General features: G+C 42.4%; 1 protein-coding gene across 1 annotated transcript; it reads right to left on the reverse strand.

The window, feature by feature from the left end:
* Positions 1 to 7,178: 7,178 nt before the first annotated feature.
* LOC142400525 (uncharacterized) lies at positions 7,179 to 13,308 on the reverse strand. The gene is made up of 9 exons (XM_075485462.1): positions 13,172 to 13,308; positions 12,081 to 12,263; positions 11,036 to 11,164; positions 10,796 to 10,903; positions 9,980 to 10,078; positions 9,806 to 9,904; positions 9,557 to 9,655; positions 9,241 to 9,339; positions 7,179 to 8,367 (listed from the first exon to the last, which is right to left on the reverse strand). The coding sequence occupies exons 1-9, from the start codon at positions 13,196 to 13,198 to the stop codon at positions 8,275 to 8,277; spliced, it is 936 nt and encodes a 311-aa protein (XP_075341577.1). The 5' UTR covers positions 13,199 to 13,308; the 3' UTR covers positions 7,179 to 8,274.
* Positions 13,309 to 15,961: the final 2,653 nt, after the last annotated feature.

Genomic DNA, 15,961 nt, shown 5'->3' on the forward strand with positions numbered 1-15,961 from the left:
AAGCCCAACTCAACTGAAATGATCTCGTTAAATAAACATATGTGAACCTTTCTATAAATCTTACTAAAGCATATCTCTATTACATACAGTGGTGAAAAAATTAGGACACCCCATTAAAGAGTCAGCTCTTTATTAAGAAATGTTCACATATCAATGTCCAAAATTGTGTTTATTTATTTCTCGAAAAGAAAGTTATTTAATTGCAACTAAACAACCACAATTAACATCGTTTTACTCATGAAACAAAAGTTATGAACAAAAATGCATATTATAATGGAGGAAAAAGTTAGGACACCCTACCCTCTAATAACTAGTGTTGCCCCCTTTGGGTGAAATAACTTCCGTGAGACGCTTCTTGTAGCCACCTACCAGTCTCTGACATCGATCTGAAGAAAGTTTGCCCCACTCCTCAATGCATAATTCTTTCAGCTGTGAGATGTTTGAGGGGCGTCTTGCATGTACAGCTCGTTTTAAATCACTCCACAGCATCTCAATTGGATTAAGATCTGGACTTTGACTTGGCCATTCCAGGACTCTCCACTTCTTAGTTTTTAGCCAGTCCTTGGTGGATTTACTGGTATGTTTTGGGTCATTGTCATGTTGCAGGGTCCAGTTCCGCTTCAGCTTCAATTTTTTTACAGATGGTTTCACATGTTCCTCAAGCACCCTCTGATACACAGCAGAATTCATGGTGGATTCTATGATGGTGAGCTGGCCAGGTCCCGCTGCAGCAAAGCATCCCCAAACCATGACACTTCCACCTCCATGCTTCACAGTTGGTATGAGGTTCTTTTCTTGGAATGCTGTATTTGGTTTACGCCAGACATGTCTTGTTTTCTGGTGTCCAAATAATTCAACTTTAGACTCATCTGTCCAAAGAACATTATTCCAGAAGTCCTGGTCTTTGTCTGCATTCTCTCTGGCAAACTTCAGTCTGGCCTTAATGTTTTTCTTAGAGAGCAAAGGTTTCCTCCTTGCACACCTCCCATGAAAATTAAACTTGTGTAGTCTCTTTCTGATAGTTGAGTCATGCACTTTCACATCAACAGTAGCTAAAGCCTGCTGTAGATTCTGTGATGAAATTTTAGGATTTTTCATGACTTCTTTTAGCATCTTACGGTCTGCTCTGGGGGTGAACTTGCTTGGACGGCCAGACCTGGGCATGGTCACAGTTGTTTTGAATGTCCTCCACTTGTAAACAATTTTCCGGATGGTGGAATGACTGATGTTAAAATCTTTGGAGATCTTTCTAAATCCCTTTCCAGACTCATAAGCAGCCACAATCTTCTTTCTGAGGGTGTCAGGCAGCTCTTTGGATCTCACCATGGTGCTCACTCTTACTTCAACAGTCAGGGACACACCAAACTAAATTTCTGAGGTTTAAATAGGGTAAGCCTCATTCAACATGCTGGGTAACGATGTTCTGATCATGTGCACCTGATATGATACACCTGTGTGTGATCTTAACTATTTTAAGTTTCCCAATATATAGGGGTGTCCTAATTTATTCCTCACCAGAAATTGCATTCTTTTTTAATTAAATTTTACATAATGTTTTAATTTTTAATTGTTTAGTCATATTACTTGGATATCTCAGTACTGTTAAATTTAATATTAAATATCCACATGTCCAAATATGTTAAAGAATATACAGGTTTTCATAGGGTGTCCTAATTTTTTCACATGACTGTACATATATTATTAATGTCTCTAATAAAACAGTCAAACATTTCAAGATGCACATCGAACCTTTATTGTTATGCAGAACAGTCTCTCTGTTTTATAACTCCCTGCCTTTTAAAATGCTGTGTTGAAGGGTGACCAGCAGATGGCGCCATAATTAATTTGACCAAATGCTTTAAAACACTGAACCGTTTCAACACGATGACTTCATATTGATTCAGTGGTTCAGAAAGCTTCGGTTTCTACATCACTGGCAAAGATTCGCAGACCAGGACACAGACGGCCTTTCTTTGACAGCAGATAAACAGGAAGTAGGCAGAGAGGAAGGATGACCTGCAGAAAAGGACCACAGACTGGGACGGGGACCCGGACTGAGGAAACAAACCATGTATGGAGGTGACTTCCAGCTGTTGCTCACATTCAGAAGATGTCAGACTGCTGTTTGTCCTTGTTTGTCCCTTTTTGTTGGAGCTACAGGGACATCAATGCTGCTCACTCTGCTGTGGAGCAGAAACCAAACAAAGATGCTGCTTTGCAGGGCCTGCAGAGACCTTTGGAGGGGCAGGGGCTCAAAGTAAAAAGGGGGCACATGGAGCACGAATATGAAACACTCCTTTTGTTTTTGCTTTAACGTCCTCTCCTCACGAGGCATCTCTGCAGAATGAAACATGATTGATAAACTATAATCTAATGCACATAAAACACACACACAGTGACATTTCATACTTTTTCAAGACATGCTGTATAGCTACGAATTTGCTCCATGGTGCTGATTCATAATCTGCCCTTTATTATTCATAGTGATGATAATAAAGTAAAAAATAATTAAATGATATAGAAATCATGTATTTAAATGTATTTGTGCTTGACTATCCACTTTGCGCAAGACAGCAAGGTTATAAAAGTTATATATTTATGCATATTATATTTAATTTGTGCGTATACAAATGTTATAAACAAGTACTGATTTGTTTAAATGAGAGATTGAGCAAATCACAATTCAAATTCTTCTAATTATTATCGTCATTGTTGTTGTATTTATACTAATATAGTCCAAAACTATGTGAATAAGCATGTAGGCTACATTGCATAGTTTTAGTTAAATAACCTATGCCTCGTTGCCTCTAGACACATACATGTAGGAAAAACACTGCAACTCACTGACAGTAAAATTATTCATCTCTCTAATGCACTTTGCCCATGACAAAAGAAACATCTAGAAACAAAAAGAAGCCATACATACAGGCATACAGACTCGGGTTGCCAACCGTCCCTTGAAAAACGGAATCGTCCCGTATTTAGAAACAAAAGCACCTGTCCCGTATTGAGCTGAAACGGGACTCACTTTGTCCCGTATTACTGTGAGAGTAAAAATAGTCAGTATCATGCCAATGGAAATTTATAACAGGGGGCTTTATATGAAAATGTACGGCAAACTTTTTCCCAGACCCTGTCCTGCTCTGTGACTGACCAATGAGCTGACAGCATATTCACACACGAGAATACGCTCATCCCATTGGTCGAGGAGGTACTGTGCTCGCGGAAAAGATAGCGGAAGACAACAAAGCAGCACACATGGCAGTTACGCAGACGCAGACAATACTTTAAGCAGTGGGAGACAAAGTACTCAACTCCAATACTTGAGTCAATGTATTGATACTCATGGTCAAATCTTACTCAAGTTAAAGTACTGAAGAACTTACTTTTAAAAATACTTCAGTATTCAAAAGTACAAAGTACATTTTCTAATATCAGTACATTGCTGTTTTATTTTCTGAATGCTTTTACAGAACCATGTAACTCTGAAACCACTTAATGTAGATTTTTTGCACCACTCTGTTACAGAATAGCAACAGCACGGCAGCTCTGAGCTAACAGTGCAATAGCACGCGTTCATTCATTCATTGGTCTTAAAGTATTGGTGAAATAAAGACATAATGCCTTATTTAGAGGCTGTATTGTCTCTGCCCTGTTCTCTCCCGTTGTATGGATATACGCCGATCTCCAGTGATCTAAATATCTAAGGACGCCGACTTTAACCAAACTGTTATCGGTGAGTCGATTAACTTATTTTATGCCAGAAATAAGGTCCAGTTTTATTAAAAATTCCAAACTTCTCCTTTAAGAAAGATACTTATTTTATTCAGTTAATTGTGTTATTTTGTATTAAAGTTAATTGCTGGATAATAATTTGTTTTCCACGTGTTCATGTCACTCAAAAATATGCATCTAATTCAATTCAGGTTCGAGTCAAATAGTTAAAAAAAATTGTTTCACTCACCAAAAAAGTGGCTAAAAATTCACCAGACCAGGAAGGGTGAAGGCAATCGGGACGGCCGGCCCTTCTAATTAGGTGTCCCTTATTTATTTTTCAGGGAGAGCAACCCTAATACATGTACTTTTCCCCCTCAGCACGCTGTGTGGACTGTCCGGTGAGTAGGAGTCCCCCCCTCCCCCCTCTGCACGTGCCTGCTGCTTTGTGTTTCAGTCTCATCCAGCTGCAGCAGTTTTTAACCTTAAAGCTGCTTCGGGGGACATTTGAGGGAAGGTGGGTGTGAGGAGTTCAGAACATGTCAGAGCTTCCTGTTTGTGTTGGTGCAGCAGCACCACCTGCTGTCCAAACCAACCAACTGCATCAGTGCTGATGCCACATCTCAGAGCTCCTTCAAGCTCACTGCTGTGTGAGGCTTCTTGTTGCTGTCTGACACTCATTTTACTATATCTGCAGCTCACTGACGGACAAAATGTCCACGTCCGTGTGTTCCTTGTCACACTCCTGATTATTCTACAGCAGCTTTCACAACAGGTTGGCAGAGGCTAGAAATAGGCATTATGGCAGGGTGTACGATTTCTCCATTAGCATTTACAATGGCCATGGAGATCGTTGTTAGAGTTTCCAAGTGGGTTGTAGGTGGAGAGAGAAGTCAGGATGGCATGCGCCTTGCACCAATTTGGGCATTCATGGATGATATGACGTTGGTGACTACAACAGTGCCACGTATGAAGAGAATACTCGAGAGACTTAATAGAAATCTAAAGTGGGCTGGGATGAAAATCAAACCTACTAAATCTAGAAGTATCTCAATAAGTAGAGGGAAATTAAGTTATAGAAAGTTAGTAATGAAGAAAACATTCCAATAATTAGGGAAAAGGCAGTAAAGAGTTTAGGCAGGTGGTACCAGGCAGACATGAATGATGGAGAGCAGGCAGTGCAGTTTGGGAAAGACGTTGCTGAGGGACTGGATAGAATAGATAAATCAGGGCTTCCAGGAAAGTTGAAGCTGTGGTGTCTGCAGTTTGGATTGCTTCCTAGGTTAATGTGGCCACCGTGTGTGTATGAGATTCCATTATCTCTTGCAGAAAAAATGGAAAGATTAGTTAGCTTTTACATTAGGAAGTGGCTAGGTGTTCCTAGATGCTTAAGTACTGTGGCACTGTATGGAAAAGGCATACTCCAGCTCCCAGTATCTAGTCTAGTGGAGGAGTTTAAATGTACTAAAGTTAGGACAGAGCTCCTGTTAGCTGGGAGTAAGGATGTGGTAGTTAGTAAGGTGGTTCCAAACCCAACCAAGGGGAGGAAGTGGAAACCAAGAATGGCAGCTCAGGAGGCAGAAGCAACTCTTAGACATGCAGAGATTGTGGGTAATGTGCAAATAGGCCGGGGAGGCTTAGGGCTTGGCCCGGGGAGTAGAGCAGGTCCCAAGAAGAAGAGAAAGCTAGTTAGACGACCCAATCTGGCGACGTCTATGGTGAAAGTGGTTGATTGATTGTTCACCTTCCGGCTCCGTTCCACTCCTCACAGTGAACGATGGCGACCGAGAGAGAAAGACTGTTGTTGGAGTTGGAGCTTGTTGATGTTGAAATGCAAATAATTTTGACCAAATGTTGACCGGCACACAGTAAACTCTTTCAAAAATGGCGGTGTTGTTGCTCTGAGAGGAAGGAGCTAAACCGGAAAAGTGATTCCGGAAATGATGTTGTTAGCCAACCAATCACAACCCTTGCGGTCTCCGCGAGTCTCCGTCGCCTCGACGGATAGATAGGAATGTTGGCCGACGCAAGCAATACCAAAATTGCAGTGAAATGGCCCTGTTCTGCATTTTCACAAATCAGAAAAAGGTTTCACAAATCCCAGACAAGGTTTCAATAAATCTATAGCCTCTTTAAAATAATTACACCCAGATTTGGGCAGTGTAACTATTGTAGTTTCCATACAGGACCTTGTTTTCGCTGATCAAAATGCAAAATATGCAGTGAAATGGCCCTTTATGCCCATCCCTTTAATTTGCGAATCGGATGCCAACTTCAGCGTTGTGAATTCGTCTATGTAGGAAACCGTTGCAGAGAGTCCGTATTGTACGGATTTAGAGCCAAAGATATAAACAATTAACCAACAAATATGTTGGACGTGACCCGTATCTCATGAAGATGAGTGACTTTTCAACAGAACCTAAAGATTTGCCGACAATCGAGGCTGTTGACGTCACAACTATCTGGTCCTTCAGACATCCTACTACACCAAACAGCAGATAAAAGCACATAAAAGTCTGGAGGCATATAATTTTTTTTGTCAGCGGGTGGGTCCACAACCTCGGTACCAAATGGCTCCACGGTGATTATCGTTTGGTCTTCGCCAGGGTGAGTGTTTGTTCTTCTGGTGTTTTATGTGTTAAGATGCTAGCAGCTAGCATTAGCAGCTAAAATGTCAACAAACATGCAACACATCTTAACGACCGTTAGCCTGACAGTCCTTCATATTTCAAGGTCAACCACTACCGGTAAGTTCATAATCATTACTAAGTAAACGAGCATTTAACCACAAACTAATGCTATTTAAACACAGCAACAAAAACCAAGTTAGCGAGCTAACATACCTCTGACGAAGTGGCCGCTGCAGACATTAGCAGTCTCTGCTCCTCCCGACCGCTGACGTAGATTTAAAATCCACTTTTTACGGCGTTGTTCTGTGAGCTTTTTACATCTCTCACCTTTGTGAACGACTGTCTTCGGTACTCTAAGAAAAAAAAAAAAAAAAAAAAACTTTTCCTTTTCTCGGTTAGAACGATCAGAGGAACCGTAAACCACACAAAAACAGGCATTTTTTCAGACGGCAGATCCTCAGTTCACTTCCTGCCCTCCATCTGAATTTCCAGCTCTCGCATCGCAGCAATGTGACGTCACGTAAAAGCGACCTATCGTGGTGGACGGCTCTGTCTCAGCGTACAGGATTTAGCGGTCACCATCTTGGCTTTTAGCAGGCAGTTGTGATGTGCAACAGATCAGAATATGACTGAGAATGTCCTTTTGGTAGCTTCCCCGCCCACATAATGCTTTAAGTTACTACTGCTATGGAAGCCAAAACCGGTTTTTATGTCGTAGTTGCTCAGGTTCGTCAGGTCAATCTATCTGCAGTGTAAAACATTCTGGAGGAAGCATCAGTCCCAACAGTTTGCAGTTTACTCTCACATCAAAAAAGAGAAGAATTTAAAAGCACTTCTGTTAATTTATTATTGCAGTCCTTAAATACAGATCAAAATGAACAAACATCTTACAAACATATTCATCAGGAACTGTGTTAACTGTCTAAGCGCTTGTTAAACATCCTCTGAACCATCAGCAGCATTTCAGGTCCTCCTTCTCTCTTTCATTTGTGTGCACAGCTTTATTTGTCATTAAAGAAGACAACAAAAACTTGAAGACTGACCAACATAGCACAGCAGAAGTAAAGGGGTCACTTGCTGTGATTTCAGGGTCATAATGTAGCAGCTGCGGCGACCCCTGGATTGTAAAAGCAGATTTTTCTAAGGAAATTCGACTGGGCTGCAGCTCTTTAAACTTTACATTCTAAAGAAACAAATCTTATAAAATCTGCCAATCATCAGCGCGACACAAACTTCAGAGACTCTTTTCAACTTGACACCAAAACCTACTTTGTCCCATTTTCATTTCTCATTCTTAAAACGACCAAAGAATCAGCTTCAGTGCTTTATAACAAAATACATCTGCCATTTACAAGAAGATGATCAGTTCTTTTCACAATGAGTTCAAGTCATTTTTACACTGGATTTAAAAGAAATAAAACACTGGAAAACCAAACTATATACTATATACAACAGGTTAAAGTCAAGACAATCAGTTCTTAAGTGTGTGCTATTGAAATAATCAATCAAACTTAATAACTCTGACAGTTAAGTCAGTAATCAATAAATAAGTCACCTTCTCGATGCATCATCGCTGACTTCAACTCAGCTTAAAGTAAAAATGAAGAAAAAGAAAACAAACACCTTCGTACGACATTGTCCAGCAATAAATCAGCAAATCTATCAGATCACATGATCACATTACATCATCCTGATAAGATTTCACATTATTGATCAAAAGATCACATGTTTTTAAAACGAACTGATCACAGCCCACAGAGCAAAGAATCAGCCCGAAGGGTTGCCGGTCCAAATCCCTGAACCGCGTGTTCTTACTAATAAGATATCAGTCAACATACTCAAGAAAAATACATCATTCTTTCTTTGTTTACTACTTCCTGCTGATATTCCACCAGAAGCAGTTGCCAGTAGGATCCAGCTGGGCTCGGCTCTACTGGCTGGGCCTTTCTCCGCTGAAGTTGCACAAGAGGCTCTTTGCTCCGCTCTGCCAGGAATTCAGCGTCTCCAGTGGAGTTTTCCCCTCCTGTTTGGAGGAACAGGCACACATGACAGTGAATGGAAACAGGAACAGCACACACAGGTGGGTTGCATCACATGATAAAACGCAGCTTCTGCTGGACACTGTTGAAACTCCACAAGGACTCACTGACTTTATTAGACACATATTTCAGAATTTCTTATTGAGCAAATAGTCACAGCCTGTGTTCGAAACCGCATACTTCTCCTACTACTCCTACTAAGTTTTTGAGTTAGTAAGCGAGTTTGAGTAAGCGAGAAGTTCCCGGATGCATACTAGATTCTCTGAAATGTTGGGTATGCATCATGAGGTTACTACTCATACTCAAACTACCCAAGATGCAACGTAACGTGGCGTCGCCGATCGTCATTTCCTGTCAAAACGGCAGTTTCAAGCTAGCTACAACGAGGGTAGGTTCACTTCCTGTTTTCAAAACAAAAGCACCAATTGTATCGTAATGGCTTTCCCTATGATAAAAGGCAACGGGTATTTTATTTTTGTGAAAATAACCGGAAGTGTGTTGCTCACTGCGGTTAGCTTTAGTAGCGCCGAATTCGTGGGAACAAAATTGTAAATAGCCGGTATTTTGTCAGGTTTTCAACACGTTGGGGATCTAAACGAGTACTTTCGCGCCTGAAAATGTTTCAAATGTTGCTAAAGTTTACAGAGTTTAGAGCTTAAGCGAAATCAGCTTCAGGCCGGCTGATTTCAGCTCGGGCAGGAGCGAGATGCATTGTGGGTAAACGCTCTGCATACTGTCTGATCCATGAGTATGTAGAATGGAAGTATGTAGTATGTAGTATGCGGTTTCGAACACAGCCATTGTCTTTTGTCCAGAGGACGACTGAAGCTCGAGAGCGTTTGCCCTGCTGTACTTACACAGTTCTTCGTGCAGAGACTGGCCCCGTACATCATCAGCAGCTTGATCATCTTGAATCTGTTTATTCTCACTGCATCGTGCATCGGCGTGTCTCCATCCTACAGGCGGAGAGGAAAACCGATGCTCAGCACAACGAAGGTAACGGTTTCAAAATGAGAAGAACTTTCATTCATCGGGAGTTTTTCAGACGCTCATCTTAAAACAAGTCTGTAGCGTCACATCTGCTGATGCCAAATAAAACCTTGCAGCAGTTTAGCGTTGTTGAATGAGCTCGGCTGATTCCATGCGGTTGGAGCGGTTGGTCTCAGTGCTTACTCTGTCTTTGGCGTTGACGTCCGCTCCGCAGTGGATGAGATGCTCGGCACACTCGCAGTGTCCTGTCCTCACGGCGACGTGAAGGGGAGTGCTGCGCAGCTGAGCGGAGAGGCGAAGGAAAGTCATTTAATTAGGGGTCAAGTGTTCAGCGCCAAAGAGAGAAATGTTCAAAGTGATGCTACATGTGTGGGGAAAAGATCCAGAAAGCATTTAGTAAGCCCTCTTTGAAGCTCCAGCATCTGGACCAACCTTGTCTCTGGAGGTGAACTTGGCTCCCTGATCGAGGAGGAGCTGTAAGGCCGGCAGGCTGCCTCCTCTGCAGGCCCAGTGCACCGCTGTGGCCTCCAGCTGAAACACACACCTAACCGTCAGACTGTCTGTGTGGATGCACTGCAAAACAAGAGACCCGTTTGGACCGCTCACCTTGTCTTTGTTCTCGATGGCAGCTCCGGCCTCCAGGAGTCTTTTCATCACCTCCACGTGTCCTTTGAAGGAGGCTTTGTGCAGAGCTGTTCTCTGGAACTGGAGGTGAGTTTATTCAAGGATTATTCCTTCTAAAACTAGAGCTTTTTGCATGTATATCAGTGAATTTCACCGCAGAAACATTTCAAGACTCCGGCCATCACTATCCGACTGAGTAACAGAGACCCTATCCACTCATTTATCTCCTCCCGTCTGGACTACTGCGATGGTGTCCTGTCTGGGCTACCCAGTAAGGCCCTTGACAGGTTGCAGTATGTCCAAAACTCAGCTGCCAGGGTGCTAACTCACACCAAGCCCTGGCAGCACATCACCCCCATCCTAAAGCAACTTCACTGGCTCCCAGTCAGAGCACGCGTCACCTCTAAAATCCTTCTCTTGACCTACAAATCTCTCCACTCACTCGCACCTAAGTACATCTCTGATCTCCTCCACCCCTACTCCCAGTCACGGCTCCTCAGACAAGGACCTACTTTCCGTTCCTCGCACCAGACTAAAAACATATGGAGATAGGGCCTTCTGTTCAGCTGCCCCTACCCTATGGAACAATCTGCCACTTCACATCCGTTCTGCCCCCCTCTCTACTACAGTTCAAAAAGAATCTAAAAACACAACTCTTCTCCATGTCCTACTCTTTTTAAAACCCATCCCTCTTTTTCCTGGTTAAGCGACCTTGGGTACCCTGAAAGGCGCTATATAAGTCCAAGTTCTTATTATCATTATTATTATAATATCTAAAATAGGTTGCATGACGCTTACATGATCGGCTGCATTGGGGTTTCCTCCATCGGTCAGGTACTTCTCCACCACGGGCAGCTTGTTCTCCATGGCTGCCGTCAGAAACAGCTTCTCATCCACTATCTCTGGCTGGAACATACAAGATAAAAACCGTGCAAAAGACTCAGCTTTTTCTGGCGCATTAGAAATAAAAAAAGCACACACTGTTTTGGCGTGTTCTCCAAATATAAACCGGTTACTGGTAGAAGTTTAAAGCTTTACCATGATCTCAGGCTCCGGCTGTCTCTTCTTGTGGACGGGAGCCTTCCTCTCCCTCCTCCTCTTCCTCATCTGGAGAATGTTGAACAGGTCGTCCACCGTCTCCAGCTTCAGCCTGCCGCTTTTATCCGTCTGACAGGGAAGAGGCACAACAGAGGCCTTCAACAGACAACCAGACAGCGGTGATGTTGTGCAACGGTAAGAGTGGAGAACGTGCGCTCACGGGATAGTTTCAAGCATAAATCAGCTCATTGACATTTAATATTCTTATCTAACTAAGGCATCAGTAATAATCTGTCACAAGAGGTTTGCAGAATCTGTCTGTCTGCCAATTAGTAAAGTGAAACAGTGTTATACTCACGGGCACCTCTAGGTGGCAGCAAACACACAGAAAACTGCACATTACAACTGCTGCTGCCTGCTGTGTTTAACTTGAATTTCTCTTGCAGTATTTCTTGGTCACTATCTGCATATTTAAGGGTTACTTTTTCCTCTAATTGGACAAATATCATCCGCAACTTAAGACTAAAGAAACGTTTTCTTATAGATTTGATTTTGCAGAGGCAAGAAAGCGAGAGAAACCCGATGATTGGGACAACTTGAGCATTTGTCTGACGTATGTTTAGTAGCTGCAGCAGGACTGACTTCTTTGTGGTATTTTTTTTTTTTTTTTTTTACTCCTCAGTACTTTGCAGTGAATATAAACAACTATGATTGCAATGAATTGAATTCCAATTGGCTTTTGAATTGGACTTAATTATTTGAAATGAGATTTGTTGTATTTGGCGCTATATAAATAAAAATGAATTGAATTGAATTCCAACAGCAGCGGAAGCACTGAAGAAGTTTTCCTCCTCATCTTTACTTCCAGGAAAACTTAAAGCCTGTTCAGCTGAGATCTTCTCTGCTGAAAGTTACATTTTGCTGAACCTGAACTCATTCGTTGGATAACTTCAGCAACTAATCCTACTTTACTGCACAATCAGGAATGAAAAAGAGTTTCTTTATATCAGTGGTTGAATAACATCCCTTCAGCTGTTGTTCTTACATTGAGAGCCGCCACGCTGACCTCCTCCGGCTCGCCGTCGCCGTCCGCCTCCTCTGACGAGTCTTTTTCTCCCAGCTCCCGGTGAGCCCGGAGGTCGTCCTGCTTCTCCTTATTGACGGCCGCCTCGTACACGCCCCCTTGGAAGTCTTCATCCTCTTTGCCCTCTGATCTCTTGCTGGTCACCTGAGGAGAGGCGTGAGGAATGAGCAGAAAGTGAGCGTGTGAAGACACTGAGGACAGAAGCAGCCCTGATGTAACATGGTGGTTTTGTGCTGAGAGTCAGACACGAGTCCTGGTGTGATGGAGGGACGTAAAAACCTGCCTTCAGCACTTTATTAAACACACACTCATTTGAAAACATTCAGCAGTAACTTCAGGCGTTCTGAAATCACACAAAAGTGTTTTATTCCTCAGCTGGAAGTCGGTCGTCTTGTTATCTGGATCAATAAACACCCTTATCACACAAACTATGGAGGGATTTACAAAAAATAATAGGATTTAAGATACCAAAAACGTGTAAAATACTCTACTAGGGTAATTTTAAGACGAGACATAATACAAAGAGAGGATGAGTATCTTGTTAACGTGCTGTTATCAGCCAGTAAAAAAACAATTGAGAGAATGTGGTACAAAGTGGAACCACCGGCTGAGGAGCAGTGGCTGTGCACTGTGGAAGAGATTCTTGTAATGGAGAAAGTCACACACAAACTGAGACACAATTTGAGGATAAATGTGAAAAATGGACTGATTATAGAGGACGAGAAGAGGACACCACCATTGCCACTGGACAATAAGGACATTGATATAAGGATGGTTGTTTAACTATGTATGTACGATATGCCCTGACACTGTAACTGTTGAAAGAAAAATTAATAAAAAATTAGTTTAAAAAACAACAACACCCTTATCACACCCTTTGCTGTATAAACCATTCTGAGTTCTATTCACTGCAGATTTCTAGCGTGTGAAGAGCTCTCCTCTCTGAGGGAAGTGAAACCATCTCCTTTCAAATGAAGTTTTCTGGTCCCCCTCTCATCCCGAAAGGAAACCCTGCTTCTCCTCATCCTTTTGCACATATCAGCAGATCTTACCAGCTCTTCAACACTGTGCAGTCCCATTCTTCCCTTGGATACGGAGCGGTTAGCGGCCTGGATTAAAGTCCACTCGTGTCTCCGGCAGTGATGCTGAGCGTCTCTCTGTCCGTCTCTTCTGCCTCCCTCTGCTGCCTCGGCCTCTTTTATAGCCCGGACAAACCTGCTGCAGAAGAAATTATGGCTGCTGTCACTGAGCTCATATCACATTTCAGTCCTCCAACATCACCCCCCCCCCCCCCCCCCCAATCCCAATACCTAACCCCACCCAACCCCCACTGCTGCCCAGTTTGGGCATCTATGTGTCAGCATGTAAAGATTGAGGAGGGAGAAGAGGAGTTACTCTGCTTCAAACAGTAAAAAGGAAGTGTGTGTTTATATCGTACTGACATCTGGGCTAAAATGAGCCTGTTCATCTGCTGGAGATAGTTCTTTAGGCCTGACACTTCTTCTTTTGTCCTCCACTTGTCCAGTTTCCTCAAATGTTTTAAGGACACACTGGACACCATGCTGAGATATGCCAAGTTTTCAGCTAACAGCTCTTTGGGAATCACCTTGTTGCTGCAGAAATCCTGTTTTCTGTCTGTCAGACTGTGTTATCTTTGCTGTTTTTCACAGATGCAGCTAAAGAAATGGGAACAAATGATGTGTCTCTGTGACAGGCTGCTGGGAACAAAGTGCCTAAAGATCCAGTTTAAAACGGCTTCTTTGCTAAGTTGTCTGTTCTGTGTGGACACAACACTGGTTCATCCCTTGAGTTAGGAGCCTTTTTCCTGCCTGAATGGTTCATAGCTCAGAGTTAAGTGGCTGAACAGAGAAAAACTGGACTGAAGATGAGTGAAAAAGCAGAAAAATGTCAGAAGAAACACTTTAAAAGACCTTCAGAAAGCTGGAGAACTGTTGTTCTTGTTCCATTGTATCCAAGTATGAATGAAGGCAAAGACAATGATGGCAGCAAATATCGCAACGACACATAAAAAAGTATTTTCCTTCTGATCAGAGGCTGTCATAAAAAGTTAAATCAATAAACTTAATACCAAAATCTTAATCATAAAACTGCTGTTTACCTAACCCTACATTTAAATATAACTTTATTCAGATATCCAACACAATCCAAAAAAAAGTTTCGGTGCAATCTGTTGGTTTCCTTAGCGAGGAAATTGTTTTTGAATTGGCTCTATAATGAATGAATTGGATTATTTTATAAATAATTATGAATACAATGAATTGAATTCCAATTGGCTTGAATTGGACTTTATTATTTAAGTGCCTTGAGATGACATTTGTTGTATTTGGCGCTATATAAATAAAACTGAATTGAATTGAATTGAATAAAAACAAACTATCTAACATATGAAAGATTTGCCCCAAAACAAGCTGCTTGTGAGATATGAGACCCCTCCATGAACTCCTGCTTAAGCTTTTCCTCCTCTTCACAGAGAGGAGCCGTGCAGCAGCTTTAAAGCAGAGTGAGACATCTCTCCAACACATCTTATCTTTGTCACACTGGGCATGCAGTCAGAAAAAAATGCAGTGATGTCACTACGAGGAGACAGGTTTATGGGGCTTGAGGAAAAAATAGTCCCACTTCCAAACATCTTGTCAGTGCAGAGTCACTTATGGACATCGAGTGGCTGGCGGTCAGACGGCGAAGCGTGACGCGTCAGCTGCCTGTTCGTCCTGCTGGTAAATGAAGTCACGCTGCACATTACACAGCAACATACATGACATTCACTGGTGGTGACTGATGGCACCTGGTGAGACATGATGGTCGCATGCTGCGCGAGCTCAGCCAATCAGAGGCCAGCGAGGGGAGGATGTCAAAGGAGTGAGGGGTCATTCTTAGAAAGTACCGGCATCCGGGCAAAGGTTCAACGGCACAAAATATCAAGTGAAGGCTGAGGAAGTTTGGTCAAGATTTTAAAAAATGAGGCCAGAGTTCAGTCCGAACGCAAAAAAGGAAAGAAAGCTCGACGACTCTGGCGAGGAACAAAGATGAAAGATGATAAAGCTTATAGTTAGGGATGGCTCAGGTGATCCTGAAACATCCCATAGTTAAGCTGCTATAGGCCCAGCCTGCTGGGGGGCCTCATCTGTCACACCTTTCCTCACTTTACTCTCTTTTTCCCCTGTTAAATTTTTTAAAATGACATTATGTACATGTGACATTATTGTGGTCATTAACTCGTGTTTCCCTGTTCCAACAGGTATCCTTTGAATGGTGTTACAGTGGGTTTTTTCCCCTCTTTTCTGTCCTCTCAAACCCCAGCTGGTGGAGGCGGATGGCCACCCTTCCTGGTTCTGGTTCTGATGGCCCCCCCTCCTGGTTCTGGTTCTGCCAGAGGTTTCTTCCTGTTAAAATGGAGTCGTTTCTCTCCACAGTCGCCTCAGGCACGCTCAGGACGGGAGATTGGACTGAAGACAAGTTTCGGTGCAATCTGTTGGTTTCCTTAGCGAGGAAATAGTTTTTGAATTGGCTCTATATGAACGAATTGGATTATTTTATAAACAATTATGATTACAATGAATTGAATTCCAATTGGCTTGAATTGGACTTTATTATCTAAGTGCCTTGAGATGACATTTGTTGTATTTGGCGCTATATAAATAAAACCAAAGGATCAGTCAGCAGTCGGACATAAAATACTCTGAACAACCAACCAGACGATGAACTGTTCCAGCCGAGGCTCGACCTTTTACTGAAGAATAAATAAAATAATTAGGATTACTTCTCTTTTTTAAATTTAGTAATTTTCATTCAATTTTCAATTCAATTCATTTTTATTTATA

This window comes from Odontesthes bonariensis, chromosome 2, assembly GCF_027942865.1.
Source record: "Odontesthes bonariensis isolate fOdoBon6 chromosome 2, fOdoBon6.hap1, whole genome shotgun sequence".
Taxonomy (NCBI): Eukaryota; Metazoa; Chordata; class Actinopteri; order Atheriniformes; family Atherinopsidae; genus Odontesthes; species Odontesthes bonariensis.